Source organism: Amphibalanus amphitrite, unplaced genomic scaffold (assembly GCF_019059575.1).
Source record: "Amphibalanus amphitrite isolate SeventyFive unplaced genomic scaffold, NRLGWU_Aamphi_draft 000146F_arrow, whole genome shotgun sequence".
Classification (NCBI taxonomy): domain Eukaryota; kingdom Metazoa; phylum Arthropoda; class Thecostraca; order Balanomorpha; family Balanidae; genus Amphibalanus; species Amphibalanus amphitrite.
This window is the reverse complement of record NW_024881641.1, coordinates 663,232-690,612: the sequence shown is the minus strand read 5'-3', so window position 1 is coordinate 690,612 and position 27,381 is coordinate 663,232. Positions and strand designations below refer to the sequence as shown.

Below are 27,381 nucleotides of genomic sequence, written 5' to 3'. Positions count from 1 at the left end.
TGCACGCTGCGCCGAGGGCCGGCCCTCGCCGGCGGCGGTCCGGGGACAGACGGACCGCCGCCGGCCGCACCTTACGCCACTGACGGCGGCGGCCGGCCGCCAAAGCCGCCGTATTGATACCGGCACAATGGGCCGGCGTCAGGAGTGCTGTGCATCACTGTCGCAACGGGGCATCTCGCCGGCAGAGCCGACACGCGCCGCCCAATTACCAGATCCAGGGCAGTCGGGCCGGCCCTGCCCCCCCCCCCCCCATCTGTGTAGCATCGTCCCACTGAGCTGCACCCCCCGGTAGCCGAGATGACCGAGGGTGGGGCCGCCACTGGCCTATCGACTATTTAAACCGGGACACGGCCGTCCCAGACATCACACCGCCCTGGAGCTTCACAGGCCTTCCATCCGACACAGCATGGGAATCCAGGTGAGAGAAGTTCTAACTTCCAAACCCTTAGCTGACGCTCGGGAGTTCTATATGTCTCGTAATGTACCGATTTACCCTCGAAAGTGCATCCAATATGTTCACTGTCCAGGACACTCAGAGGCCAAAGCGCTCGTATCACTCGGTTCTTCCATCGTATCACTAAAATCTACAAAGCTGCGTTTAGACGTCTGCATAGACTCCAACCTGTCAGTCATGTCCTGTGCAATGTGTTCCAATTTTGCCAAGGCGAGCAAGTTTATATTTACTATGTAGCATTATATGACTACAGGAACACTCCATGTGTTCATAATAGCTCATAAGCTATTAAGTCCGTATTATTTGCCAATGTAACGCGGGATACTTTCCAAGCGACCGTCGCCCCCTGCCCGGCATCCCGTCCTCTCCAGGGATGCAGCGGGTAGCCGTGGCGCTCCCTCCGAGACCATCCACCCCGGGAGAACATCCAACAAATGACCGTTCGGCTCCGCTCCCGGTCCGTCAGCCTGCTGGCCGCCCGGTCTGGTATCAGTGACTGCCCGGCCCGAAAATCCCAGCAGCAGACCGCCCACCCCCTCGGTCGGACACCATGACTCCCGAGTCCCGGGAAAACCGGCTCCACCTGGCCTGGCACAGAACATGCAACATGTGACCCGCTCGGCAATACCGAGCCTGAGCCGAATACTCAGCTTCGCTAATCTCTGCAATCATGGACTCTGACAAATTTGAGATATGTGCCCGACGTGAGGTCGCGGAGTTTAAGGCTAACTTGCAACTTTCTGCAGCGATGAAAAGGCAAAAGTCATTCGCAATCGACCACATACAATGTCAACCGCTGCTCAGTCGTCAACAAACAGATGCCATTCCGAAACTTTTTGAAAATCCAACCCCATGAGCGTCATTTTGTGGGTGAACCTGGCTCTCAGATACGTGCATGATCGTCTCATTTAAGAAAAGATTGTAAAATACAGGTCAAATAGTTCATTGGAAAAGAGCAAGCGAAGTACAATATCTTGGATATATCCGCCCTTTCATACAAGGCCGGGAATTGCGTGCTTGATTGATTGGGACAGGTGCTGCAATGGAACCATTTATAACGAAGTAAAAATTTTCCATAGATAATGCGCCTGTCAGAACCGTAAATCGTAATACGACTATTCATAGTCGTCGTCTCACGCTTGCCTTGACCGAGTTAAATACCAATGGAGACCAATGCAGTGAGCAGCGCATCACCGACCCCTCGCCGGTCTGCATTGGAGAAAAGTGCGAACTACTCGATTCCGTCCGTGACCGTGCTGTGTGCCGCTGACCGTTCACAGACGATTCTGCTGAGCGCCGCAGTGGCTGCCGCCCTGGCCGTTGCGGCGCCCCCCACCCCGGACCCGGAGCGGTACTCGGACCCGGCGCCGGCCGAGCCGCACTACCAGTTCGAGTACTCTGTGCTGGACGCCACCGCGCTGCTCGACTTTGGCCAGCAGGAGCGGCGGGACGCGGCCCAGACTAGCGGCTCGTACCGCGTGCTGCTGCCCGACGGCCGCCGGCAGAGCGTCCGCTACACGGTGCTCGGCGCCGACGGCTACCTGGCCGACGTCACCTACGACGGTGAGCCGGCGCCGCGGTACCAGCGGCCGTACGGACCGTCCACCCGACCCCGCACCTACACCCTGCAGACGGCGACCGGGGCGCCCCTGACAGCCGCCGCCGAAACCACACCGGCCGCCGCTGAGACGACCACCGTGGCAGAATACGCCGACACTGTGGCGGTAACTGAACAGATCGAAACGACAGAGGCCGCGCCAGCAGAGGTGGCTGAAACTGACGGCCAAGAACAGGACGACGACGAGACCCACCAGGTGGCTGAGGTAGAGGGCGGAGGGTACGGCACCAAACTGGAGAGCGCCGAGCAGGCAGAGGCGCAGCCTGAGGAACCCACACCAGCGTACCGTCCCCGCCCGCAGCCTCGCTACACTCCGAGCTACTACCCCCAGTACGTGCCTCGCCACTATCCGCGCTACTACCCGCGGTACCGCCCGGCCTCCAGGGCGCGCACCTACTACACCCAGCAGCGCGAGTCGGTCCCCTCCGCCCCGAGCACACCTGCCGCCCCTGTAGTTGAAACGGTGAGCGACGAGCAGGCCCCCACTCCGGCCCCGGCCGATCAGACGTACCAGGAGGGCCCGGCGGCCACCGAGGCGGCGCTGGAGACTGACCAGGATGAGTCAGCGGCGGTCAGCGAGCCAGCGTACGGCGCCAGGCTGGCTGAGACCGAACCGGTGACGGCCGCTCCCGAGACGACCACGGCCGCTCCCGAGATAACCACGGTCTTCGAGCCGACCACGGCGGTGTACGGCGAGCGGCTCGAGGCGGCGGCGGCTGAGGGAGAGAGGGAGGAGGAGGAGGCAGAGGAGGCGGAGGCGGCAGAGCCCATCTACAGACAGGACACGCTCTGATGGGCCTAGCTACTCGTAGCGCCCTCAGCGATGCCGATGTCAATAAACAAGGTATTTCTAATAAATATTGAGAAATATTGTAAGCTGAGTTTTGTTACCTGATGACATGACCATGCGTTCATGTCCTTACTCCTTCCAAACAGTCATATGCCAAGATATGACAGCCTGCACAGCTGTGCACCTTTTCACCAGCGTCCGAACACTGCTTCTTACAAAACAATTATTATTCATCACAACAAAGGATCGAACACAGTAACGAAAAAGGGACCATAATGTCATTGCGAAATTGCGTTTTAGCGAAACAAATCAAAGTAGCACCAATAAGAAACGTCAAGAGAAGTCGTTTAAAATAGTGTCGGAAAAAAACATTATGCCGGAGTGTCAGCACACAGCATTACAATCAGTCAAGCAACAACGCGTAACAGTCCAGCTTACCAGACCTGTAACACAAACTAGCTATTCATATATTAAGCTTCAGATGACAACGAAGCATCCAGAAAAAAAGTTCTTAAAATAATCAACATTTTCCTCACAATGTCACCTGACCAAAAGTGTGTTGAGCCAAATTACGATAAGGACGAGGCCACACGAAGTAGTACATATATCACACACGACAAAACAGTCGTAGTAAAATTAGCATTTCATCAACACGCTAGGTTGCAAAAGCAGCATGACTCATCCCATACACATCGAGCAATAGGTACTCAGAGATAAATGCGGCTGCGCCGCTCAAACACCGCATCACCGAACGGCCGGCCCCATGCACCTAGCCTCCAGAGCCGACCCTGCCGCACTCAGCCCAGCTCCGCGACGGAGCACCCCACTGCGCACTCTGACACGACCGCTGGCCCTCCGTGCCACACGGCAATACGCGGCGAGACTGTTCAGCAGAGCACCGAGGGCGGTCAGTCCGGCACCGGCCGCCGTCAGAACCACTGCGCCAAGTATCACAGACTCTCCGAGCGGCTCCTGTCCAGCGAGCCCGTCCAGCTCCCGGCGGAACAGCCGGTGTCTACGTGTCCGAGACGGCAGCACCCGCGCCGCACCTACATATTTAGTAGCCGCTTCCACCACGTGTCGTCGGTGAACTGTCCCTGTTCGCGCGCGCGCGCCAGGTTCTCTCTGTAGGCGTCAAACGAGACGTACGGCTTGATGCGCTGGTCGGCGTCCAGCGAGAACGAGTACGGGTTGGTGACGGGCTCGGACGAGTTGGTGCTGCTCGAGTTGGTGGTGGAGCGGCCGGCCACGGTACCGCTGGTGGTACTGGTGGCCGACTCGGCCGCCACAGAGGCCGCGCCGCCGCCGCCGCCGCCGGCCGCCGGCCGCAGCGGGTAGCTGAAGTTGCGCACCAGCAGCGTCATGTCCTCGCAGCGCTGGCAGCGCGTGTTGCCCGAGTTGATGAAGCAGTCCTGGTGGTCGCGCGCCACCCGGTTCACCACCGTCTGCGCCACGCCCTCCAGCGTGGTCGACTTGGCGAACTGGTCCGACACGACAGGGGCGGGGGGACGCGAGCTAGTATTGCAACGGTTAAACATTAGGGTCCCATGGATGGGAGTCTGAACATTGAAAAGCGCAGTACTCGCAGTACTCCAGGATAGTTATTGCTAAGAAACAGTTGTGCAAGGTTAACCCGCGCCCTGCTGGGGGGGGGGGGTGTTTGAACACCCCCCCCCCTTGTGGTTTTTCGCGAATATCTCAAAAACGGCGGCGCTCCGCGCCGCCGTTTTTGGTACACCTTATCATACATCAATTCTACACATATTGTGAAAATTTCAGACCAAGGTCATTCAAGGTCAGGTCACCAGGTCACTTGAAGTGACCTCACCTCATAAAAACTTTCAATGTCTGTCATAGCTACACCGAAAGACCGATCGCTTTGAAACTTTCAACGATTGCTAAGGGCAATAGCATGTACAAAATGTATATCTCAGAATTTTGATATCGATGACCTAAGGTCAGGTCAATTTTGCGACCTCGCCATTATAAGTCAATGGGAGAAAATTGAAATGCGCCTCTGTTGGATGCAAGACATTATAAACACTCCCAAACACCGAATTACAAGTGTCTTAGACACACTGAACATGAAAATGGTGTCCATGACCCTTGTTTATGCCCTGAGGTCATCTTAGGTCACGAATGGTATCTAACAGTTTTTCGCAAATAACTTTTGATAGAGGCATGCTAGAGCGATGAAAACACCTTAGATGTGTTCAGCTCGACGATACGGATCGACTGATATGCAACATGACCCTTTCCGGTCAGGTCATGACCTTGACCTGAGGTCAAATTTTCAAGTTGACCTTTCAAGGTCAAGTTATAGTTCATTCGATGCGTCTTGACGAGAGGAACACGATGCCGGTAAAAGTAAGCTCGTACAAGGCTTGGGTCAAAAGTTATTGCAGAAAAACTGTTTTCGAAAAAATCGGCTATTTTTGCAGTTTTTGCCCCCTGCAGGCAAAACCGTTGACGTTAGGTCAAATCTGAGAGAATTACTCAGAAAGGGCGTTAATAGGGCTATCGAATGCGCTTTTCCGCGGCGCTGTAGCTCTATTGGTTCCCGAGTTATGCGTTGGTTTCTTGGAAATTTTCGACATTCGACCTGGAAATCGGCGAAATTTTGCCTTCAATGACCTCTGGTGACCTGACCTTTGACCTGACCAAAAAATTGACCGAAGTGATTTCGTCATTATTTTTGACGCTCTTTCGAACGCCGCCTTCCGCGTATCGCTACGTGGCCCAGGAGCCGAGTTACAAGGGGGGGTGTTCAAACACCCCCCCAGCAGGGCGTGGAAATCCAGGACCCCCAGCTGGGCGCGGGTTAAGTTAGGCCAGCTCTGTCATATCAGTAATAAGAACAAGATAAAAGGCCAGCTCTGTCATATCAGTAATAAGAACACGATAAAATAATATATTGGGCACTGAATTATCATTAATTTTCAGCTTAGAAATAAAAATAGGTAATTTTAGGGTTGACAGCTTATTTTCTAAATACTCTTCGAAGACAACCAGCATGCTGCAACGCTGGGTCCGCTTTACTTGACATATTTTTGGTGTAAAATGGAAATGTTCGCTTACCATAACAACTTTTACCTACCATAAAAGCTTAACCCAATCTGTACTAGAGTACAACAACATAAACAGTACTTTATTACTTTATTACGTCCTCTTTTTCATCACGAATGGAAACGGCAGCGGCTGATTTTGTGCCCTGCAAGTGCCCACTATTCCCTGCCGACGGTGAGTTGTGTCCTCGCTCCAACGTTCAACCCACCCTGTCCCTCAGCGCCGTGTCGCCGAACCGGCCGGCGCGGACTCACCTCCTCGACCACCAGCTGGGCCACCTCCTTGTTGACCTGCGGCTCGTCGCGCACCTCCTCCAGGGCGCGGTACAGGCCGCGCGACAGCAGCAGCAGGAACCGGCACGACTCGTCCAGCTGCACCGACACCATGTCCGGCTCGGCCAGCGCCGGCTCGGCGCAGCAGGCGCGCAGACGCTCGTCCTCCCGGTAGCCGGCCTTGAGTCGGTAGTTGCCCAGGCAGCGGGTCACCTCCTGGCCGGCCAGCTTCTCGCCCTGTCGCAGCGGCGTCACGTCCATGCCGAGCTGCTGCAGCCGGAGCAGCTCGTCCTCATTAGTCAGCGTATGGTCGGTGGTCAGCTGCAGCACCTGGCGGGACGACACGGGGCGCAGCGGTCACACAGCGGGCACGGAGGTCACCGACCGGACCCAGAGGTCAAACGATCGCCCCCAGAGGTCACAAACCAGACACAGAGGTCCAAGAACGAGCCCGGAGGTCACACCGGACCCAGGAGGTCACAAAAGGAACCCGGAGGCGACAACGGTCCCAGAGGTCATATAAAGACCTCTCAGCCCAGAGATCACACAGCGGTCGAGAACTTGTGGACTCCGACTCCAGCGGTGTTACACGCGAAAAGACCCTCCGAACGTTATCCCAAACGACAGCTACGAAAGCCGTAATGGCGGATGTAAGGACTGTTAAAACACCACAGTGCAATCGACCCATAGCAGTAGCAAAATCATAAACTGTGCGACTAGAGAAAAACCACTGCTTACTCGAGACGGGTGATGCCGCTGGTGCAGGGAACACAAGCGAGAATGCCTTTTACTACACTTACTCTCTACCGAACGGCTCAATACGGCACTACCTTATCAGGCCGTCTCATCACCGATAATCTCCGTAGTCACAGATCATCCCTACCTACCGACCGAAGGGCGGACTGACTCTCCGTCCCACCTTCAGTATTCCGTTCTCGTCGGTCTTGCAGAGCAGTGCGCGCGAGTCGCCGACGTTGGCCACGTACAGCCGGTTCTGGTGGACGACCACGATGACGGCCGTGGTACCGCCGCTGATGGCCTGGTCCAGCTGCGCCAGCTGCTGCATGGCCGCCGGGTGGTCGCGGTTCGCCTCGAACTCGGTCAGACCCTGACACAAAGGGCGAAGGGAGGGGGAGGGGGAGTGAGTACGGACACACGTACAAGAGCGGTTACTGTCAGAGTCGTCAGACGAGTATGGTCTCAGATACGGTAGTGGACACTGACCGGGAAAGGGGGTTAACTTATAAATGAGAGCGGTCACTGATTAATAGCGCGACACAAATAAAACTCGGTACAAAACTGAAAATGCTCTGGTCCACTCCACTCCACACTGGGTCTGCTATGCCGCCCTACCTCGGGGATCTCGGAGAGCAGCATGGCCCGCTGTGCCAGCGACTCGTCAATCATCTCGAAGAATCCCTTCTCCACGGCCAGAAACGCCTGCTGCAGAGCCTCCCTCACACTCTCGTCCGAGCCGCCGCGGCGAGTCAGCTGGCCGAAACTCAGCTCCGCTGTCCGGCAACATACGCGACAGCCGTCAAAACGAGCGACCCAAATCGATGCACGGAATGCAACCAGGTGGCTCAAACACCGAGAAAGAAGTTGCCTAAATTAGGTAGTCTCAATTGATAAGATCAGCCATATGTGTGAACGGTCCTGGTGTTAACTCACTCATCTGCAGCATAAAGAGCATGACAAGACAAGATCGTATTATAGTCCCGATTATATATGAACACCAGGTCTTCAGCCACGTCCGGGGGAGGGATAGGAACAGTCTCTATTCAGTCCCCCTCACCAGGCATCCTCTGGTGGGCAAAGTGCGCCGCGCGGCAGCTGTCGTGCCCGTCGAACACGCCGTACAGACACAGGTCCTTGTCGAGCTCGAAGTGAAAGCTGTAGTCCTCCTGGGAATGCTGTTGGGTGCGGTATCCGTCGCGTCGATACGCCTTGTTTGTCTCATAACCGACACCTGCCGGCGGAGGATGAACTCAGCACGGGACGCTGAAGAAACGTTAAATCAGGTCTGCTGGTTGGGGAGGTCTCGGCTAATGAACGTACCAAGCACACTTTGCTGAAGTAGGTAACCTCACAAGTCACAGACCCATATCATTCTATGTTAGTCAGATACATTTGACGTAGTGTGACAATCATACCAGAGATGTTGCAGACGGGCAGGTCGTCGGTCCAGCTGCTCTGCTGCTGTGGCAGGCTGGGTAGCGTCAGCTGAGGCTCCGAGGACGCCGTTGGAGTCGTTGCCATAGCTGCTCAATGCCTGCCAGTCAGTAGACAAAACATACAGCCAGGTGTTCAGAGGGAACTCCTAAAATGCATCTTGGCAAGATATGGGATAGCATCCACAAACCAAAGCCAAGGCCCTCACCTCCCATTGTAAAACACATGCAACAAGAGAGTGGCATTTTATGCCCCGCCCCTCTGAGTCAGCTCCGGTGGCCAGCGATTCCAAGGCAAAGCCTTGTCTACAGACTGGTTTTTGATTCACCTTTTTTGGATCGATTCAATCATTGATTCATTTGATTTTTGTTTGATTCAATCACCGTTTGATTCCTTCAAAAAATTTGGTGAATCGCAAGGCCCTAAATACAGTGAATCGATTCCTTTTGATTCAGAGAATCAAAAAACAATAAAAGGAATGATTCACGTTTGATTCAGCCAATTTTTTTGAATGATTCTTTTTTATTCCATTAAAAAATAAAATCTACAAAATATCAGGGATAGTATTGTATTTGTTGTGTTCTTTTTGTTGTCATGTAATGGCAGTAGTGTTAATATTTGCTGATAATGAACTATGTTCGTTCACTTCAATTTTTTTTTAAAGTTCATGAATCATTAATTCTTTTGATTCAATCAGCCCTGATTCCCAATGCGTTTGATTCAATCATGGCTTGTGAATCAAACAATCCTGACGGTGAATCAAACCTTTTTGATTCAACAAATTTTGTTTGATTCAATCCAATCGATTCAATCACAGATGAATCAAACACCAGTCTGCTTGTCTAGAATTTCTTTGTTGGCAAGCCTTTGTCAAATTTCTTTGTATCGCATTTCTTTGTGAACCTAAACTAACATCACATTACTTAACCTCCCACTTGTAGGGGGTCGGATGGACCTCCCTCGGTTTTTCGCGAATAACTCGCGCAAAAAGCGGCAGATCGCGACAAAACTTTCAGTATGCTCGAGTTGATCAAGTTCACACCTACTCTGAAAATGTCATGACCCTGACCCAAATGACCTTTGACCTGTGACCTATTTCTCGACCATGTTTGGCGGGAATCGCGATTCGGCGTTTCAGCTCACATTATCCCTGCATTACCAGTCTTTTTGTGATTGTAAATGTCCGAAATGATGTTGGACCCATACATTATAGTGAGTGTCAAGGTCATGTGAAGGTCAGGTCAAGGTCATTGACCTTTGATGACCTTGGTTCACTTTTTCTTAGTTTTACATGTTTCTAGGGGAAGTTTGGAGCTGATTTTGAATTTAGCAGTCCATTAGAGCATTTGCAAAGTAGTTTTAGTGCTTTGTAACATGTTATGATGCCATTAGTATTTAGTGGTGGTTGACAGTTGATACCTTCTCTGAGGGCTGTTCGGCTGCGCAGCCAAAATAAAATATGCTGCAGCACGCATGCGCAGTGAGGGCTACGTCGCCCGTTAGTCCCGCCCACACCACTGCGTCATCGCCTGTGTGCCGTCACCTACTGAAGCATACTTCGTTTTCCTGCAGCCGGAAATTTGGTGCTGCAGGAGGAGTGGCGTGGATTAAAGTTTACCGTCCAATATTTCTTATTGTAAGCGGTTTGTATGCTGCTTTTTTGTATCATTATCACTCTTTTCAGTGGCACAATGCACTTTTGACCACATCTGAATGCAATTTAACCGTTATTTGAGCGACAATCACCAGTCCACCCGTGCAACAGTTGCCACGTTTGGAATAGGCTGCAGCGACGCTCGGCCGCGGCGTGCCGACGGAGAGTGGGCAGAGCCAGGCGGTTGACGTCACCCAAGTATGACACACGCAGCACAGATCTGCATGCATTCTGGTCCCTGCAGCATGGGACCCGAACAGCCCTAATGGATAGCCAGCACTGGCGGGATGCCTACTAATTGACCTGACTAGACCTGGCCTAAATGCATGAAGCCTTCTGTGATCAAGACGATCAGCACCCTGAAAAAAACCCATAACAGCTTCACCTTAGAAAGCTCTAGCAGGTCCCGATTTTCAGGACTATTGCGTTATTGACGAGACCTGGAACTTGGAAGGTCGACCAATGACCTAGTTGGTACCTTAAAATTAGGTCTGGTATCATCGACTAACGGCTTCCTCTCGTCACGGGCAGCACGCTTGTTATTTACATGAAGCTCTAGGGGCCTGTTTCACCGGTGATAGCAGCATACTGCTATCAAATTGTGCGAGCTGACGTAATGTGATGATGTCACACTAATGATGTTTCGTGTAATCTGTGACCTTTTTCATAGCTATGTTTGGAACAGAGTTGCTGTCTCGTTGAATGTGTTTAATACATTTGTTTGATCGCATGGCCGTGAAGATGTTAGCAGCAATATTTGATGACATCACCATGATCACACAGATTGATGATGGCATGGTTTGTTGATGTTTCCATGGAAACCCAATTTGACACGTGTAATAGCAGCGTTCAGCATTCAGAGGCCAGATTTCAGGGGGGCCAACTAACCCCCTTAGGTACTTGTTAGAGGCTGTTAAACATTGCGCACACATGGGCAAGGGTTTAACTAGCCTGAAGACAAAGAAAGGTGGGCATGAAGAAATGTGTTGACAAAAAACTTACACAATCAGAAAATACCAGATATAATTTGTCTAGAGACTATGCCTTGCAGCGGTTAAGCAGTTTTTATGCCCAGTTTGTTGGTTGTTACAGGCCATATCAATAATAAGAACAAATTGAAATGTTGTTTGACCATTTATTTGGCATTGGTAAATGGTAGGAAATGTCAAGGCAATCAAAGTAAATGTATCCGACAGAAAAATAAACAAGCAAGTAACAATGCTTTAATTACTCACCTAAAATTCCGATTTAACCAGGAATTTTCTTTTCAAATCGGCTAAAAGCGGTTCAAAATGCATTCAACCTAGGCGTCGACAAAATATTCCCTATGTATGAGCAGCGCCATTCTCGCCCACAGCTAATGCTACCAAAGCATTTGGCCGTGGCTGCCAAATAAGGAAACTATTCCATTTGAAGTGATCCGTAGGCGATTCATCTCCACCATAGAAATATAAATGAATGAAAACACACCATATAAATGAAACAACCGATATTTTGTTCTTAAAAGTACAGGTATCGACTTCTTACCTTACCTTACCTTACCTTCACAGTGATCGGGAGGGAAAAGGCCACTTGGCCTGGAGATCCCGTTCTCATCGAGCTCTAGGACTAGGACAGTCTGGGCTCTGGGTAACAAGCCGGCCATGATCGTGTAAAATGGCTTCATCGTAAATCGATTAGTTTTTGAGGTATAACCGGAAATGTAAAAGTGCAAAACCTGCCGCTTAATCTCGCGAGAGCCGTAGGTACAACACGCGACATATGTATAGTAGAATGAAAAAGATGACAGCGAAACAAGCACTGTTGAGCTGAAGCCACTCCCAATCCCATACACTATGGCGATTGACAACACAGCTGTCATCATCCCACTCGCCACTAGAACTGCAAAGAAAACAACTTCTCAGATCAGCGTCACAATATATCAAGCATTTTATTCACGGAACGAGTCACGTCATGAGCTGGGATCAGTATTCAGTAGATAAGGTACGCATGCATCCTCGCACATTCTCCCAGGTGTTGTCTAGAGCCCTCGCGCCTCTGCGCGTCCCGATATGAAGTCAAAGGACCTCGGAACTTCAGGAGCCGCTTCCAGCCAGCACCCCGCTCCCGGAAGACCCCGCAGCCAACACGGCCACCGGCGTCACCGCGGAAACCGGACGGGCCGCCGCGGCGGCCGGCCGGCGTCCCAATGGAAGCCGGCCGGTTGTCAGCGATGCTGCCGCGGCTCGCGGCCACTAAACGCCACTAATCACGGTAACACGAGGCTCGACGGGCGCCCCTCGGTCGCGGCGCTCACCGCACTCACATGGTGCATTCATCACAACGCATCGTATCGCTTCGTCAGTGGTCGCATCGCAGTCGGCACGGGCGGCCCGGTCGCCGGGTTGTGCGTGCGTCCGTGCGCCAGTGGCGCGGCACTCGGCGGGCAGTCAACTCGTAACAGCACCGTCCTTTCAGACGCCACCATACAAAGCTATCGGCTAGTTTAAATAATATAGTGATTTACCCGGGTCCGAATGGCATCTACAGCGCCAAGCAGAGCCACTCTATCCGCCGTCGGCACAGCGGCGGCGGCGCGCGGCCCGGAGATATGCAGTGAGGCCGGGGGACGGCCGACGTGCCGCCCGCGGCGCTGGAATGGCGGCGGACACCGGCAGTGTGACGGGGCCGGCGCGGCGCGCCACCTCACGACTTGTGGTTGGACGTGAGCCACATGAGGCCCTCGAACAGGCCGTCGCCGGTGGTGGCGCACGCCGGCTGCACGTACCAGTTGCGGTCGTTGATGCGCGTCAGTCCGAGCTTCTCCTGAATCTCGTGTGGCTTCATGGCTGCCGGCCACAGAGGGAAAACGGTCATACGGCGGCTAAACAGGCACAGGCAGGTGGTCGGATACATCCGACGGCATCCTTCACACAACGGCATATAGTGGACGTTTTTTTTTTGTTCCTTTAAAAAATTCAGACGCGGCTCTGCGCGTCTCAATTCCTATGGCTCATCACATGTCATTGCTTAGCGAACACAATGCAGAAGGCAGAAGGCTAAGCTGTTATTCGAAGCAGGCTGGGGTAAAACGCTTGACTTTTGGTTGCATGTAGTTGCCAAAATATCAACACTGAGAGTGAAATTACCAAGAAAGACACATTTCGTTGCATTTTTCATACAGTGGAAAAATAATCCAGCTAGAACTTGTCTTGAAATAGCACAAATGACCCAATGATGCTATGACGTTCCAGTTTGATAGTAAAACGATCAGTACATCGACGCCATCGTACCCCGCCCGCGCCCGGCGCGCCGTAAATGTGGCACTGTTGCCCTGCCACTGCACTGCAGCGCCCCAATCGCTGCCCTTCCGCCGTGAGTATGACGGTGCTACATATGACGTACCGTCGGGCAGGTCCTGTTTGTTGGCGAACACCAGGATAATGGCGTCCCTCATCTCGCGGTCGTTGATGATCCGGTGCAGCTCCTGCTTGGCCTCGTCGATCCGGTCGCGGTCGGCGCAGTCCACCACGAATATCAGGCCCTGCGTGCCCGTGTAGTAGTGCCGCCACAGCGGCCGGATCTTGTCCTGGCCACCGACGTCCTGCGCAGGGAACGGCGGCGTCATGGTCCTGACTATCGCTGACACGAGACAAACATCAATCAACTGCACAACCCTGAGCCCGGAACGGTCCGGTGCAAAGCCATAACTCGGTGCAGCTCGGCAGGATAAGGAAAGGGCTGGTCAGGTGATCAGTGCGGCACACCCCAGGCCGGTGGCGCGGGCAGCGGCCGGCCGGCGGCAGGAAGCCACCCGGGCCGGCCCTGAGAGGTGGAGGGGGCGACGGACGGCGGCTCATCAGCCGACCGGACACGGTCGTTCGCGGCTCCCGGATGGGTCAAGGGACGGGGAGGGTCGGAGTCGCGGACTGGCGGGCCGGGGCGGGGGAGGGGAGCGGAGTCGGAATCACGTCGTACTGTACAAAAAAAAAAAAACAATTAAAGGTAGTGTGCCAGCTTTCCTGGACCGTATGGAGTTAATGGCCCAGATAAGGAGAACCGGATTTCTAGAACTTATCCATACCTTCAAAACTCATGGAAACGTCTTAGATTCTTCAAATTTTGAGTACCCCAGTGCGAAATTCGCCCCGACGGGTTGTCGGTCGTACCCCAACCACATTTCACACCACTATGAACAATAAATGCACACACTGAAATCGCTATTACCGATAGGCTCATCCAATCAAGTTTCGATAAACCCGTTCATCATCATCTCCTGCGGTTTCGAACACGCCTGTTAGGTGTTGCGGTAGACCGCGCCCAAAGCCAGGGCCCCGGTAACGTGAGGTAGCCGAGGCGGGGCAGCGTGCGCTGACCCAAGCCGGGGCCGCGCGTCCTCCCGGTGTCATGTGATAGCCCGGGGCTGCCCGCGGGGATGCGGTAGACCGCGTACAAAGCCGCGGCCACGGCTTGGGTTAGCGCACGCTGCCCCGACTCGGCTACCTCACGTTACCGGGGCCCTGGCTTTGGGCGTGGCTTCTGCTCATACTTTGTGGTGCGGTGGTGGTGCGTCGGACCGCGCGCTCTGACTTCGGCCAAGAAAAATGCGTCAGCTGATCATTGTCATTTCTGCCACTTTCATGTGGTGAGATGGGGTCATAACTTTAGAGACGGCTGTTTCATATCAAATATTTTACATAAAATAATATTTCAAACCATAAATTAATGTTCGACAGCCAAATAAAAGAAACAATACCAATACAGGCTTACAGTTTAAATTCGACATTGTGTTGTCTACGATTAGACAGCTGATAACTCATTCCCGTACGTCGTAACTCTATCCCCGCGTTCGATGTCTCTCGGACGGCAAAGATTCTACGCCGTCCGGCCAATCACGTTCCATAACCGCAACCGAGCCCCCGCTGACCTTGGACGGGATTGGCCGGACGGCGTAGAATCTTCGTCGTCCGAGAGACATCGAACGCGGGGTATAATGACCTTTGCTTATTGTCACATGTGCGCCGCATTTGTGATTGTTGCCGACGCCTGTTTGCAGGTCAGCCCACTACAGTTGCTATACATATCGAAAAACCGATAGACTTTTAGGCGAAAAAAGCACTATTTTAGGCCCATTTTTGATTTTTTTTTGCGATATTAGGTAAAAACAGAAGCTTCTTATCCTAGGAAAAATAAAATGGGAAATCATTCGAAGGTGGCACACTACCTTTAACGCAATGTTAGATAACGGCAGCGGCTGAAAAAGTAGCGTCAACTATCATTACATCAGTCAACGATAAAACTGATGTTTTGCTTGGTAAACATTACTAACATTTGCAAATATCTCGCATTTTATGCATTACAGAGAGCAAAAGCCGCACAAAGAAATGCTTGTACAAAAAAGTAGTAGTCATATACTCACCCAAACGTTGAATTTGACATTTTTGTACGATACTGTTTCTACGTTGAACCCAACCGTGGGTATGGTTGTGACGGAATGACCTAGTTTCAGCTTGTATAAAATAGCTGCAGATTCTGTTAAGGAAGACTACGTAGATAGCAACACAGCAAGACAGTAAGTTTACGCAACAGTCGGCTCTCGGAGCTCAGCACGGCATTGGTATAACGGAAACTGTTATAACCCTGACCACGACACAACTATGTATGCATGTCATTATCCCATAAGACTTAAGAGCATTAGACGCGTCAGACTGCCAAGCGCAGACCTGGTCCAAACCAAAACAGCTGTGCCATTGCACCAGACGGCCCGCCGTTCGCGCGAGACCAGTCGGGCATCGCGAGCTCTCCGACGGACCAACTGGTCGGCTGGTCATCTGACGGACTCCAAGTTCGAACTGGTCTCTGACTGTCGGCTGGTTAGAACCGTCCACATCCCTTCTCTCCCCCCCCCCCTCACACACACACACACATGCACTCATGCACCGCGCCCGTGACGCTCCAATCCAAAGGATACTGGTCTTTCCAGCTGCATCCAGTCCCAGCATCAGGATCCGGATCTCCTTATTGCCGAATATCTTGGACAGGAACTTGCCCATGTTGGCGGGGCGGGGGCGGGGGCGGGGGCGGGGGCAGCGGCTGACAGCGGCCTGCGGACAGACGGGGCGGGTGCAGTCAGTACGGGTGAGTCATATTACCGGGGAGCCGAGACGCTCGACGCCGCGGAAACAGACGCCAGCCACTGCTCAGACAAACGTACAAACACAGACTGGCAGATGGACGGACAGCTGGATGGGGCCGCACGGCGGCGGGGCAAGCGATGGTTCAGAGACACAGCGGTGGAAAGCCAATCCCGCACCTGAGCGGACTGGTCTAGAAGGAGGAGTGGGCCGTCAGGGACAACAGCTATCAATGGAGACTGACTTAAAGCTTCGTTGTTCGATGATCAACTGAAATATCTATCGAGCATTAACTCCGCAAAGATTCCTGAATCCTGATGAGTCTCTCACCGAGCTCCTCTGCGTTGGCAGTTATTGGGTTTGCCGTAACAAAACACAAGGCTACGAAGGCCGCAGGAAGGAAGGAAATGCCATGACTAAAGGTGGCCCATTCATTGATGGCGTTCGAGCGAGATACTGCCTTCCAAATGCTCCCAGGATATCGCGAGAACAAACAATGAATGCACCCAACAAAATATGCAGGCAAGAGTTGGTGAAATACAAAAAAAAAAAAAAAAACGATACTTCCACGAATTCAGGGTTTCAGCTTTGTATTCACCTCACGCAAGCCAAGCACGCCGTGAAGCTGCTCTCTCGGGTCTAACTCTAACAGGCTCTAACCAGGCTCTAACACCGGCACCGACCTGCCCAGCCACCGAGACGGGTCAGTTTTCGCCGCGGACGCGTCTCCAAATCGGGCCGGAGGCGGCGCGGCGGCACTCGCGGTGTCACCTGACACTCGGACTGACACGCGCCGTCAAGGTCGACCGAGCGGCTGTCGGCGCCCGCTCTCCGTGTCACACGCGGTGACCATCCCACTATCGGGCTACGATAACGGCCGCCCGCTCACGCGCTCGTACGGAGTGATCCGAGAGAAACGAGACGTAGAACATGTGACGAGACGGTCGTCTGCTCCATCTGACACCGAGCCGATAAAGGAGCGCCGCGCGGACTCGGGATTCAGTCCACAAACAACGCCGATACCGTACCAGGCCAGGAAAATGACGATAAGTAAGACAGTTTACGAATGACTTGTATCGAAATTCACCCATGTTTATAAAAACAGGCTTTTCTTCTATGATATTGGAGCTTAACTGACCTTTGTGGCAATGGTATATATTATAATAGCATCGATTATATAATCGAAGGTGGTCAACAAAGAAGGCCCACGCCCCATTGAACAAATAAATCAAGAGCCCCAACATCTTGCCTCAACATCTGATGATATTAAAAATCCAGACAAGGTCACCGGCAAAGCCATTGCAGATTACGGCCAACATCAAAGTAATCAATAAAACGAAGAAGCAAAGTACATAATCAGCGAAGTGAATTGATGGCCAATGTCACAACAAACGTCACACGGGAATGCAGGACCGAGCTTAAAAATGACAATCAGACAAATGTGAAACCGTGACATTATTTCCATCGAGGAAATACCTAGTCCATGCCGCAGCGTGCCTTGCCGTGAGCCATGGACCGTCAGCCGGACACCACGGCCGTCAGTCCGCCACCGGAGACGGACTCTACCGCACCGGTGCCGGACCCGGCGGCACGACGGGAGTCGCAAGGCGGAGAGGGCGAGGAGCCACCGGTGCGGGACCCGGCAGCCCCGCCGCCTCCAGCCTCGGCAGCCGAGGCCGCCGTTACAGAAGCGGAGGGTGCGGAGCAGGGGCCAAAGACAACCGAGTTAGGCGCATCAGCGGAACGAACAATATCCGAGACGGACCAAAGTGAAGGAGCGTCCTCTGTTCCTCAATCAGAAGTTACCGATGACGCCCCGTCAGTTCCAGAGGACAAGGGAGAGACTAGTGGTACTGGTCTCGACGAGCGTCAGTCGACGGAGACCAAGATCCCGGTGCCCACCGTCAGTGTCGATGGGCCGGCCAGCACGCCGGGGTCGCCCATCCCTGACGTGGCTGACGGTCCGATAGAGATGACGGCACGCAGCGCGCCTCCGCCGGCCGCCGCCGAGCCGGAGCGCCCCCCGGGCCGCGCCAGCAGCGCCATGGGCAGTATCGGCGTGTCACCTCTGCCGGCCATCAGTCCCGGCTTCCGGCCCTACTCGGAGACGCCGGTGTACAGCGACAGCGGGGCTGCGCCGAGCCCGCCGCCGGCCGAGCCGCCGCCGCGCTCACCCCCGGCCGACCTGCCGTGCTCGGGCGACTGGCACCAGAAGACAGTCGACGACCTGATCGCCATGGATGTGCCGGACGTGCGCATCCCGCGCTGCGTCAATACCTGGGGCGCCTGCGAGATCCGCGGCTGGCTGCGCAGCCTTGGACTCGAACAGTACGCCGAGGCCATGATGAATAACGGCATCTGTGGCCGGCGGCTGTGCCTGCTCACCGCCTCGAACCTGCCGCGCATGGGCATCACCGACTGGCGTCACATCCGCACCATCACCGGCTCGGTGCGCCGCCTGCTCTCCATCGCCGACTACGTGCCCTACGAGCGCCAGCTGGACCGGCCGCCGCCCGGGCCCATGACGCGAGCCCTCTACCTGCAGTGCGCCCGGCCGACCGGGCCGCCGCCGCCCAGCAGCCAGCGCTACACAGAGTTTTTGCGCCAGAACGGCTTTCTGGACGTGCTGCTCGAGCTGACCAACCGGCCGGTGGTGATGCTGCCGCAGCCGCAACCGGAGGCGCTCTACCGCGAGATCGCCGTGCCACCGGTGCCGTCGCTGGCCGACTCGACCAGGCCTCAGAGCGGCTCTCCGGCACTGTGACAGGCAGCAGATTGAGAGCCACTGACACACCGCGGCAGCTGCCCACAGATGGGGTTATGTGTCAACAGCTGCTCCCAGGAATGACTGGGGGAGGAATATTTGCAAAGGCTAAAAATGGGAGACGAATAAATTCAGAGTTCAGACAGGAATAAATGAGCCTGCATGAATGAGGCTAGGTCTGATGCGGTGCTGTTAATTTTTATTAGGAGCAAAGACAAACATTCAATCAGATAATCCGGCAAGATCAATAAGATATCAATATAATATTCAATAAGATATAATAAGATATAATAAGATAAATAAGATAAAAACAAGATCAATAATCAAGATCAAAACAAGATCAATAAGATAAGAATATAAGATATCAATAAGATAATCAGGCAATCAGATAAGGCAAGAGATTCAACAAAAATTTTGTATCATCTTAGCTTGTTGTCATTAGTGGCTTCTGGGTAAGCAAAAGACCTAAAGCTAGCTATGAAATAACTTAAGCTGTTATTTGTTTTACGACATCTTTACCCAGGTAAGGTTAAAATCTATACTTGTTTAGCTCTCAGCTGGGTTTGAATAATCATATTAATGTTTTGTATATTTAGGCATACTTTGCTTAACCTTTGACAACAGAACCATCATCTGTCATTTTGAAATGTAGGCAGCCCCTTCTGCCAAAAGAATAGATAAGCATGCCAAAATATACAGAACACTGATATACTTGTTGTATCCTTTGACTTAATTGCCCTCTATCTAGTCTCCTGCTTCAGGCCAGATGTTAAATCATTCTACTTCAACACATTTGTAATTGTGTCTTACTATCCTTTCCCCCACATATTCAAGTGGATCCTGGATGTTTATACCTTATATATCAAGATACATTCCAAAATTTAAAGCTATATCCTTGCAAGTGACAGAGTGGCAACTTAATGTATGTGACATCTCCCCAAGGCTAGATACCTGCCATTGTACTTGCAGTAGCATAAGCAGCTGAAATTCTACAAATGGGATCATCCAAGTTGGGATATTTAGGGCAATTGTTCCTTCCACAGTGTTCAGAATTGTCAAAATTGTTGTCAGGAGGGAATATATACCGAAACATTTTTTTCTTCAAAATTTACCAAGCTTTTAGGGGAATAAGGACCCAAGAGTGTCAAATGCCCTCCTGGATCAGACAATGGCTTCGTATGAACAGCTATATTACTCTTCACAACTGGACAAACAATGGAAGGGCACAATGTATAACACCTCCTTCCCCTCAAATTCCATTATCTACCTATATCCTCACAAGCTTGATGAGAGGATTCCCAGGCTAAGTGGCCTTGCTTAACTTGATAAGCAAGGCCACAGAAAGGCTAGAATGTAAGGTAGGTACAAGGCAATAAAATATGGGGCGGTGTCACTAGGACTTCTGCACAGTGCACAGCTCAAGTGTGATGTAATGCTGTAAATAGGAACATCATGAATTGAAATGGTGTTAATGAAAAAATATGAGACATTGAAGCTGTATTTCTTTCATTTTAATGTATATCAACCTTTAAAAGAATCCCAAAGGATGATATTTGTCAAGCGCTTTCCTCATGATCTGTTCACATCTTATTCACACAGCTACATCAACCCTTAAAACTGAACCTGTTTCAGGAACATTGTTGCCTGCAGGAAATGATCTGAATAGGGCCATAGGCAAGAAAGGGCTGGTTGCACGCAACCATAGGAAAATCCGAACTGACTATGAGCTGTTGGAACTTAATATAAATGATATCAGTCGAAAAGATGTTGGCAATATGTTCAGTGCCCATCTAGAAAGTGATACAAGCCCGCCTCATGCAGGTCTGAATTCGCTGATGTCAAACTGCCAAGATATTGTCTAATAACTCTTGTGCATGGGTGTGATGTGTGCAGAGTGTACAGGGTGTTGCAGGTAAATTGGGAATTTTCAGACCTAATTTCAACATGCTATTAATACGGTGAATAAAAACACAAAAAGTTGAAACTTCGCACGTGTATTGTGTCATGTACGCACAGCCTTGACACTCGATGTGACCGCCGTCGGCGTCCCGCACCCCCTCGAGACGGCGCCGGAAAGCGGAGCACGCGCGCCGGGCCTCGTCCTGGTCAATGGTGCTGACTGCCTTCCTGATGGCCTTCTTCAGGTCAGAAGCGTTGGCAGGAGTGGTCGAGTTGGACTTTTGTTCTACCACGCCCCACATCCAAAAGTCGCATGGATTCAAGTCAGGCGAGTTGGAGGGCCATATGTCCTTGGGTACATATAGGGGGATCCTCTGGCTCAGGAAATCTTGCACCCTCTGGGAAGCATGTGCTGGGGCGGAGTCTTGCACCAGCATGACTTTGCTCAGGTCATAGTATTTCATCATCCAGGGGATGAGAGACTCCTTCAGGATGGTCAAATACGCGTCAGTGTCGATCATCACACCAGCAGGTATGAAATGGGGCGGCATTATGCGGCCATCACTTGCGACGGCCCCGAACACCATTACTGATGCCGGATTTTTGCCTTTATCACGGGGGCCACTTCATCAGGGCTGTAGGCGATAGCCCGCGAGTTCCTGCGGTTGGCGACCTCTTCTACGATGAACTTTTTCTCATCGACAAATACTCTGACGTCACTCCCGAGGTGCTTGAGGAGATTGAGGACCTTCGGTGCCCTCTCCCTTCGTATCGCTCTTGCTGGTTCGGTCAGGAGGCTTCGTCGTTTTCTGGTAAACGACTTCATCCCGAGGTCCTCTCTCACGGCTCTGCTGATGGTGCTCTTGCTCACGTGACGGGCACGCGCAAGCTTGTTCATCGAGGTCCTCGGTTTGGCCTGTATCGAGCGTTTCAAGCCGCTCAGGAATGTTGGTGTCCGTTTTCGGTCACTGCGAGGTGTGTGAGAACGTCGAGCGACATCCCCTCCAGCTCCTACAGTCGCGATAGTTCGGTACACGGTAGACTTTGGGTACCCAGTTAAACTTATTATGTCCTTCGCGCTCTGTCCGGCGCGAACTAACTCACCAATCGTTTCCCTCCGACGCTGCTCCATGACTGCGCGATATGTTAGGATTAAAATTTCAATATCAAATGAAAAACAATTGTTGAAATTATATTGTGTCAAATTTCCATGATGTTCCTCCGCATAACAAATTTTTTGTAAGGTCATGAACATAGTCCCAATTTATCTGCAACACCCTGTATGTTGATGTGTATGTTGGCGATATTATTATGTTGACTGAATTTGTCATGCCATAGATAACATGAATCTATGGTCATGATTCATGTAGATTAGATAACATGAATCTATGGTCATGATTCATGTAGGGGGCATTCCATGTCAACCGGGACAACCAAAATCGGTCACCTCTGCGATTTTGTTCAAACTTGGTATACTTATTGCCTATTGGGTGAAACCTCTGAGGGTGAAAGGATTTTGTCATATGCCCTCGGGCTACAGAGATACAAGCCGCTAAACTTCTGCTTTTTTAGCAGAATTGGACGTGTACTGTAATCTTGAAAGATCTATAGCTTCAACATTTTTGAAGCTATTAATTTCAAACAAACTGGAACGTATACATCAGGAATTATACTAGCAAAATTTGGCAGTTTTAACATATTTTGAAAATTCTGAATTTATTTTATTTTGAATTAATTTCTTAAAATATAATTTGTGAAAAATGGGTACCCTTCGATTTTGCTCAAATTTAGATATTGTCTTCCACTACACGTAAGGCACACGTGCTGAGAAAATTAGAGTGGGCCAACAATAACTTTGGATGATATAGCAACAAGTAGTGCAACGTAGCACGGGCGGTGAAAGGGGCGGATCTCGCCAACCCCACCTGTTTTTCGCCAATAACTCACGTCATAATTATCATATTAACGTCAAAATTTCAGTATCTGTCCAGAATTGAATTGCTAATTCTCCCGTGCAAGCAATCGGTAAATCGGTCTACAAATTTTCTAGTAATAGCAGTGTAAAGTCAAACATCCTGCCGGAGCGGCGCGGCGGCCGGCGCTGGCCGTTGCCGCCTGAATGGTAGACTGTGCCGGCGCGGGACGGTTCCATCTTTGCACCGCGCTTCTTACCGATGATTATGGTCGATTCGTGTCAAATTTTGTGTGAAGGCTTAAAAATGTACATGCAATCTAATGGTCAAATACATGCGAAAATCAACCGGTAAAAATTGAATTATTAGGGTGCAAACACAATCTGTGAATGAAACGTTTTCGCGTCGGCCGATCCCCGCCTCTGCCGGCGACATCTTACTCTTAGCAGGCCAATAACTGCCAAATTCATGGTTAGATTAGCTAGAGATTCTCATAACACTACAAATGTCGTATAAAGGAAGAAATAGGAAAATCGGCCATTAACTCTTAGAGCTATGGGCGTATAAACGCAAAATAGTCACCATAGCAAATTTGATCACGTTTAACCTCATTTGATCTTGAAGATATTGATCTAGGGCTATGAAATTGGCACACGATAAAGTTCCCCACCTACAATTCAAATTCCGTTTTTTTATACCCTTTTTGACTAAACGGGGCCTTTCTCCCCTAGCGCTGGGAGAGTCAGGCGTATTTCCTTTTTGCAACCAAAGAGAGGCGCTGCCCGGAGAATGCTCAATTGCATCATTAAAAAAAACTGGCTTACAGCTCAGCGATGACCAGCTATCTTCGTGGCTTAGTAGTTAGTGTGCCGAGTGTACCCACCTCGTAATCTATAGGTCGCTGGCTCGCGGCCGGTCAGCCTCAAGTGTTTTAACACGCGTTCATTTTTGTTTTATAGTGTTCGTATCTAAGTAGCATTTCGCCAGCCGGCAACTGCCGTGAGGGCTATACATATTTACGCGTGTTGGATTAGATCAGGTCAGGTCAGGTTAGGTTTGCTTTGGTTTGATTAAGGTAGAAAGAACCATCTCCGCGTAGCGCCTCTCCTTGGCTGCTAAAACGAAACGCGCGAGTGCCAGACATTACAAAGTCCAAAAGACAGTTACGTAGACGTCGGCCCATTCTGAAATTTGCATATGAAGTAGCTAATGTATGGGAGAATAAAATATGTAAAAATCAGCAAAATCGAAGGGTACCCATTTTTCAGAATTTCAAAATTTATTTTTTGAATTTTAATTATGCTGACTAATTAGTTAATGACGTCCATATTTTGATCCTCAAATTAAAGCCTGATCTATTCCCTCCATTTCAAACTTTGTCGCGCGGTGATATGTCTAAAACTTTAAAAGTTATGACGCTTTAAAGATGATAATGTGCCTTGTCGAAGTCAATGTTTGATGACGTATATCTCGGAAAAGTGACGTCATATCTTGACAAAAAAAATGTCTCCTTTCTTTTCACATATACATGAGTAGGTTCACAAAGTTTCGCAAAAATCGGAGGAGGTGAGGTTCAAAATCGTCATTTTTTGTCCCACTTGACGTGGAATGCCCCGTAGATAACATGAATCTCAGTTGGGGAAACTACGAGGCGAATGTCAAAAAATGGATTGGTCAATAAATGGACTTTTGATGACCATATATGGGCATAAATGCAGCCCCCACTACTAAGGGTGAAAAACGGTATAACAAGCCGGTACTTGCGGTATCGCGTCCACTTATTGGAGAGAAAAGGCTTCCATTTTTCACTAGGAATTGGTGTGATTTGATTGAATTCGGCGAATTGACTCGAAAATGGCGATAGGAAAACGGCTTTTCTGCAGGTTCTGGGCGTCACAATCAGCTGGCCATTCAATAAATGGATTGGTTTTATGAAAGAAAATTGTTAAAAGATTTAATTTAATTACAATGAACAAAAATATTTAATTCTAAAATAATAACTTAACTACAATTAGAAAAACCATATACAAAATAAAAAAAATGACATTTTTAAACCACGGTACTGCTTACATTTTTTGGCGCGTCTGTTTCAATCCGCCGTATTTGCCAATCACGGTTTGACCTTGTGTTGTAACTCTGCGATTTAGAGCCGCCAGTTAATTATGCACCGGGTGAGTGTAGGCCTTGTGTGGTTAAAAAACATTCTTATGCCTTATTTTTTCATTTGAATGCTGAAATTCATTGAAAAGATGAAGTTGTCTGATTTTATGACCATATATGGTCATCGCCCCGCCCACTCCAGCCGCTGATTGGCTAATCCAATTTTTGTTTGGCTCCTCGTAGTTTCCCCAACTGATCTATGGTCATGATTCATGCATAACATGATTCATGTTATCTATGGTCATGCATATGTACTGACTTGGTGCGAAATAAATATTATTATTATTATTATTATTATTATTATTATTATTATTGTAATAATGATAACTATGGCCTGGCAAGGTAGGTATTACCTGGCAATGGCATCAAAACCTGATCCAAAATTCAAAATTGTTCATATATAGCACTCAATTACTAAGGAGCAAAATACCATCAAACTGAAAATAGAAAGGTAATGCAGTCACGATTGTCGATTGATCATGATCACAGACACACGAGTCAAGATTGAACCAAGATCGCATTGCACTCACAGCTGTTCAAATGTCGACCTGGACCGCAAAGTACCTATTAGGGATGTCTGCACATTCTAAAAAACCTCCTTTCCACATTAATATGATCTTAATGCTATACGTTAACTATAACACATTCATTCCATTCTATCCGATAGCCATACACTTTTACAGCGGAAATTATAACGGGGCGGATCGGGGAAAGAGACAGATTTGGTTCTTGTCAAGGTTGATATTCAAATGTTTGGCATTAAGTCAAAATATGACGTCATCAAAACTCAAAAGTCTACTCATCGATACGACAAGACCATGGACTTCGTATGTATGTATGTATGTATGTATGTATGTATTGACACCAAAAGCCTTCCACATATGGCGTGGCGATTACGGCTTCATCCATGACAAGGCCATCTCATGCCATCCAAAGAGACTCAGAAGTCGGAAAAGACACGAACACTACTACTGGGCTACTGGTACTGGGGCTCGCGCATTTTGGAGGCTGGAGGACTGATTTTCGCAGCTTTCGAACGCCATTGATGTATGGGGCATTCCACGTCAAATCGAACAAAAATCGGCTGTTTTGCACCTTACCATCAGCGATTTCATTATGAATTTGTGAGCGAGTTCCTGTGTGGCCCTGGACATTACATTGATGTTTTTTTGCACATTCTGACCACAGGTCTTCTAAATATAGGGCATCAAATTTTTACAAAATGTTGCATCTTTATATTTTTGAACGACCATAACTTTGGTTGTACTTGTTTGATTTGAATGAAATAAACCTTACTGTTTAGGTAATTTCTTAAGCATTTGTTTAGAATTGCACCTACTTAAATATATGACCTTGAAATTTGCTTAACTCTGTTCTTAAGCACAAATATTGAAATAGCAAAAAACACGTCACCTTCGATTTGGCTCATTTTCATATATTTTATTGCCTACCATATTCTTAACAACCTGTGAAAAAATTAGAGTGGGCCATTCATAACTTTTGAAGAAAATTGCACATATGCAAACGTATGTTAGCACGCGCAGTGGAGGGGGAAGAGCGAATTTCGCCCACCCCTCCTGTTTTTCGCCAATATCTCATAAGATTAATGCGAAATTAATTATGGCTACCTGTCAAGAATTGAATTGGACATCTCATCGTGCAAGCAATAAGAAAATCGGTTCACAACTGTTCTAGTAATAGCGGTGTAAAGTGAACATCCTGTCGCCGCAGCGACGCGGCGACTCGGCAGCCGGCGCCGACCGCTACGTGCCGCCTGAATTGTAGACTGTGCCGGGACGGAACGGAACGGTTCCGTCTTTACATCGCGCTCCCTACCGCTGATTACGTTCGATTCGCGTCAAATTTTGTGAGAAGACTAAGAAATGTACAGGCAATCTTATGGTGAAAGAGTTTTGAAAATCGGTTGGTAAACAATTGAAATATGAACGTGTAAACACAAAATTGTGATTGCTGTACGTCTTTACATCGCGCTCCCTACCGCTGATTACGTTCGATTCGCGTCAAATTTTGTGAGAAGACTAAGAAATGTACAGGCAATCTTATGGTGAAAGAGTTTTGAAAATCGGTTGGTAAACAATTGAAATATGAACGTGTAAACACAAAATTGTGATTGCTGCGTTTCCAGCATCGGCCGAGCCCGCCTCAGCCGGCGACATGTTACTCTTAGCAGGCCTCTAACTGCCATATTTATTATTGGATTAGCTAGAAATTCCCCATACATACTAAAAAATGTATGTTCTTTCGTATAGTGAAGATCAAAAGACGTGAAGATATCGTTGCGTGATAATGTTTTCGTTGAATTTACTTCATGATGCATTTCCACACGGCTCAAAATTCACCGCAAAATACCGTTTGCCTGAAACACTTTTACTATGGAACGTGAATGCTTGACTACGATGACTATGCATTTCCATTCTCGCAGAGTTTGGGATATCACTAATCAGCAATCATTCATTTCAGAAAGTGTACACAAGCAAGCATGTCT

The 27,381-nt window shown here is 50.0% G+C and overlaps 3 protein-coding genes across 8 annotated transcripts; 1 reads left to right on the top strand and 2 right to left on the bottom strand.

The window, feature by feature from the left end:
• Positions 1 to 81: 81 nt before the first annotated feature.
• LOC122382753 (tropomyosin-1, isoforms 33/34-like) lies at positions 82 to 2,949 on the top strand. Its single transcript, XM_043368505.1, has 2 exons — positions 82 to 418; positions 1,735 to 2,949. The coding sequence occupies exons 1-2, from the start codon at positions 407 to 409 to the stop codon at positions 2,863 to 2,865; spliced, it is 1,143 nt and encodes a 380-aa protein (XP_043224440.1). The 5' UTR covers positions 82 to 406; the 3' UTR covers positions 2,866 to 2,949.
• Positions 2,950 to 3,071: 122 nt separating this feature from the next.
• Positions 3,072 to 11,403, bottom strand: LOC122382752 (TGF-beta-activated kinase 1 and MAP3K7-binding protein 1-like). Of its 4 annotated transcripts, none has more exons than XM_043368500.1 (7): positions 11,262 to 11,403; positions 8,354 to 8,472; positions 7,996 to 8,169; positions 7,554 to 7,711; positions 7,120 to 7,308; positions 6,183 to 6,530; positions 3,072 to 4,343 (listed from the first exon to the last, which is right to left on the bottom strand). In XM_043368500.1, the coding sequence occupies exons 2-7, from the start codon at positions 8,457 to 8,459 to the stop codon at positions 3,912 to 3,914; spliced, it is 1,407 nt and encodes a 468-aa protein (XP_043224435.1). In that variant the 5' UTR covers positions 8,460 to 8,472; positions 11,262 to 11,403; the 3' UTR covers positions 3,072 to 3,911. The 4 variants fall into 4 exon arrangements, with proteins under 4 accessions (XP_043224435.1, XP_043224436.1, XP_043224437.1 ...); XM_043368501.1 differs by having other exon boundaries at positions 8,354 to 8,480; positions 11,262 to 11,277; XM_043368502.1 differs by lacking the exon at positions 11,262 to 11,403 and adding an exon at positions 11,029 to 11,246.
• Positions 11,404 to 11,926: 523 nt separating this feature from the next.
• Positions 11,927 to 25,626, bottom strand: LOC122382751 (ADP-ribosylation factor 6). Of its 3 annotated transcripts, none has more exons than XM_043368498.1 (5): positions 25,406 to 25,626; positions 15,977 to 16,109; positions 15,425 to 15,528; positions 13,411 to 13,609; positions 11,927 to 12,854 (listed from the first exon to the last, which is right to left on the bottom strand). In XM_043368498.1, the coding sequence occupies exons 2-5, from the start codon at positions 16,056 to 16,058 to the stop codon at positions 12,712 to 12,714; spliced, it is 528 nt and encodes a 175-aa protein (XP_043224433.1). In that variant the 5' UTR covers positions 16,059 to 16,109; positions 25,406 to 25,626; the 3' UTR covers positions 11,927 to 12,711. The 3 variants fall into 3 exon arrangements, with proteins under 3 accessions (XP_043224433.1, XP_043224434.1, XP_043224432.1); XM_043368499.1 differs by having other exon boundaries at positions 25,549 to 25,570; XM_043368497.1 differs by having other exon boundaries at positions 25,229 to 25,556.
• Between the last annotated feature and the right edge of the window lie 1,755 nt (positions 25,627 to 27,381).

Excerpts from the sequence above, each read along its gene's own strand:
- LOC122382752 (XM_043368500.1), bottom strand. The coding sequence starts at position 8,459 with ATGGCAACGACTCCAACGGCGTCCTCGGAGCCTCAGCTGACGCTACCC. Across the intron at positions 7,712-7,995 it reads TGCCCACCAGAGGATGCCTG|CGGAGCTGAGTTTCGGCCAG; the intron begins GTGAGGGGGACT and ends GTTGCCGGACAG. Across the intron at positions 7,309-7,553 it reads TGCTCTCCGAGATCCCCGAG|GGTCTGACCGAGTTCGAGGC; the intron begins GTAGGGCGGCAT and ends CCTTTGTGTCAG.
- LOC122382751 (XM_043368498.1), bottom strand. The coding sequence starts at position 16,058 with ATGGGCAAGTTCCTGTCCAAGATATTCGGCAATAAGGAGATCCGGATC. Across the intron at positions 15,529-15,976 it reads GGATGCAGCTGGAAAGACCA|CTATTTTATACAAGCTGAAA; the intron begins GTATCCTTTGGA and ends CAGAATCTGCAG. Across the intron at positions 12,855-13,410 it reads CAAACAGGACCTGCCCGACG|CCATGAAGCCACACGAGATT; the intron begins GTACGTCATATG and ends TGTGGCCGGCAG.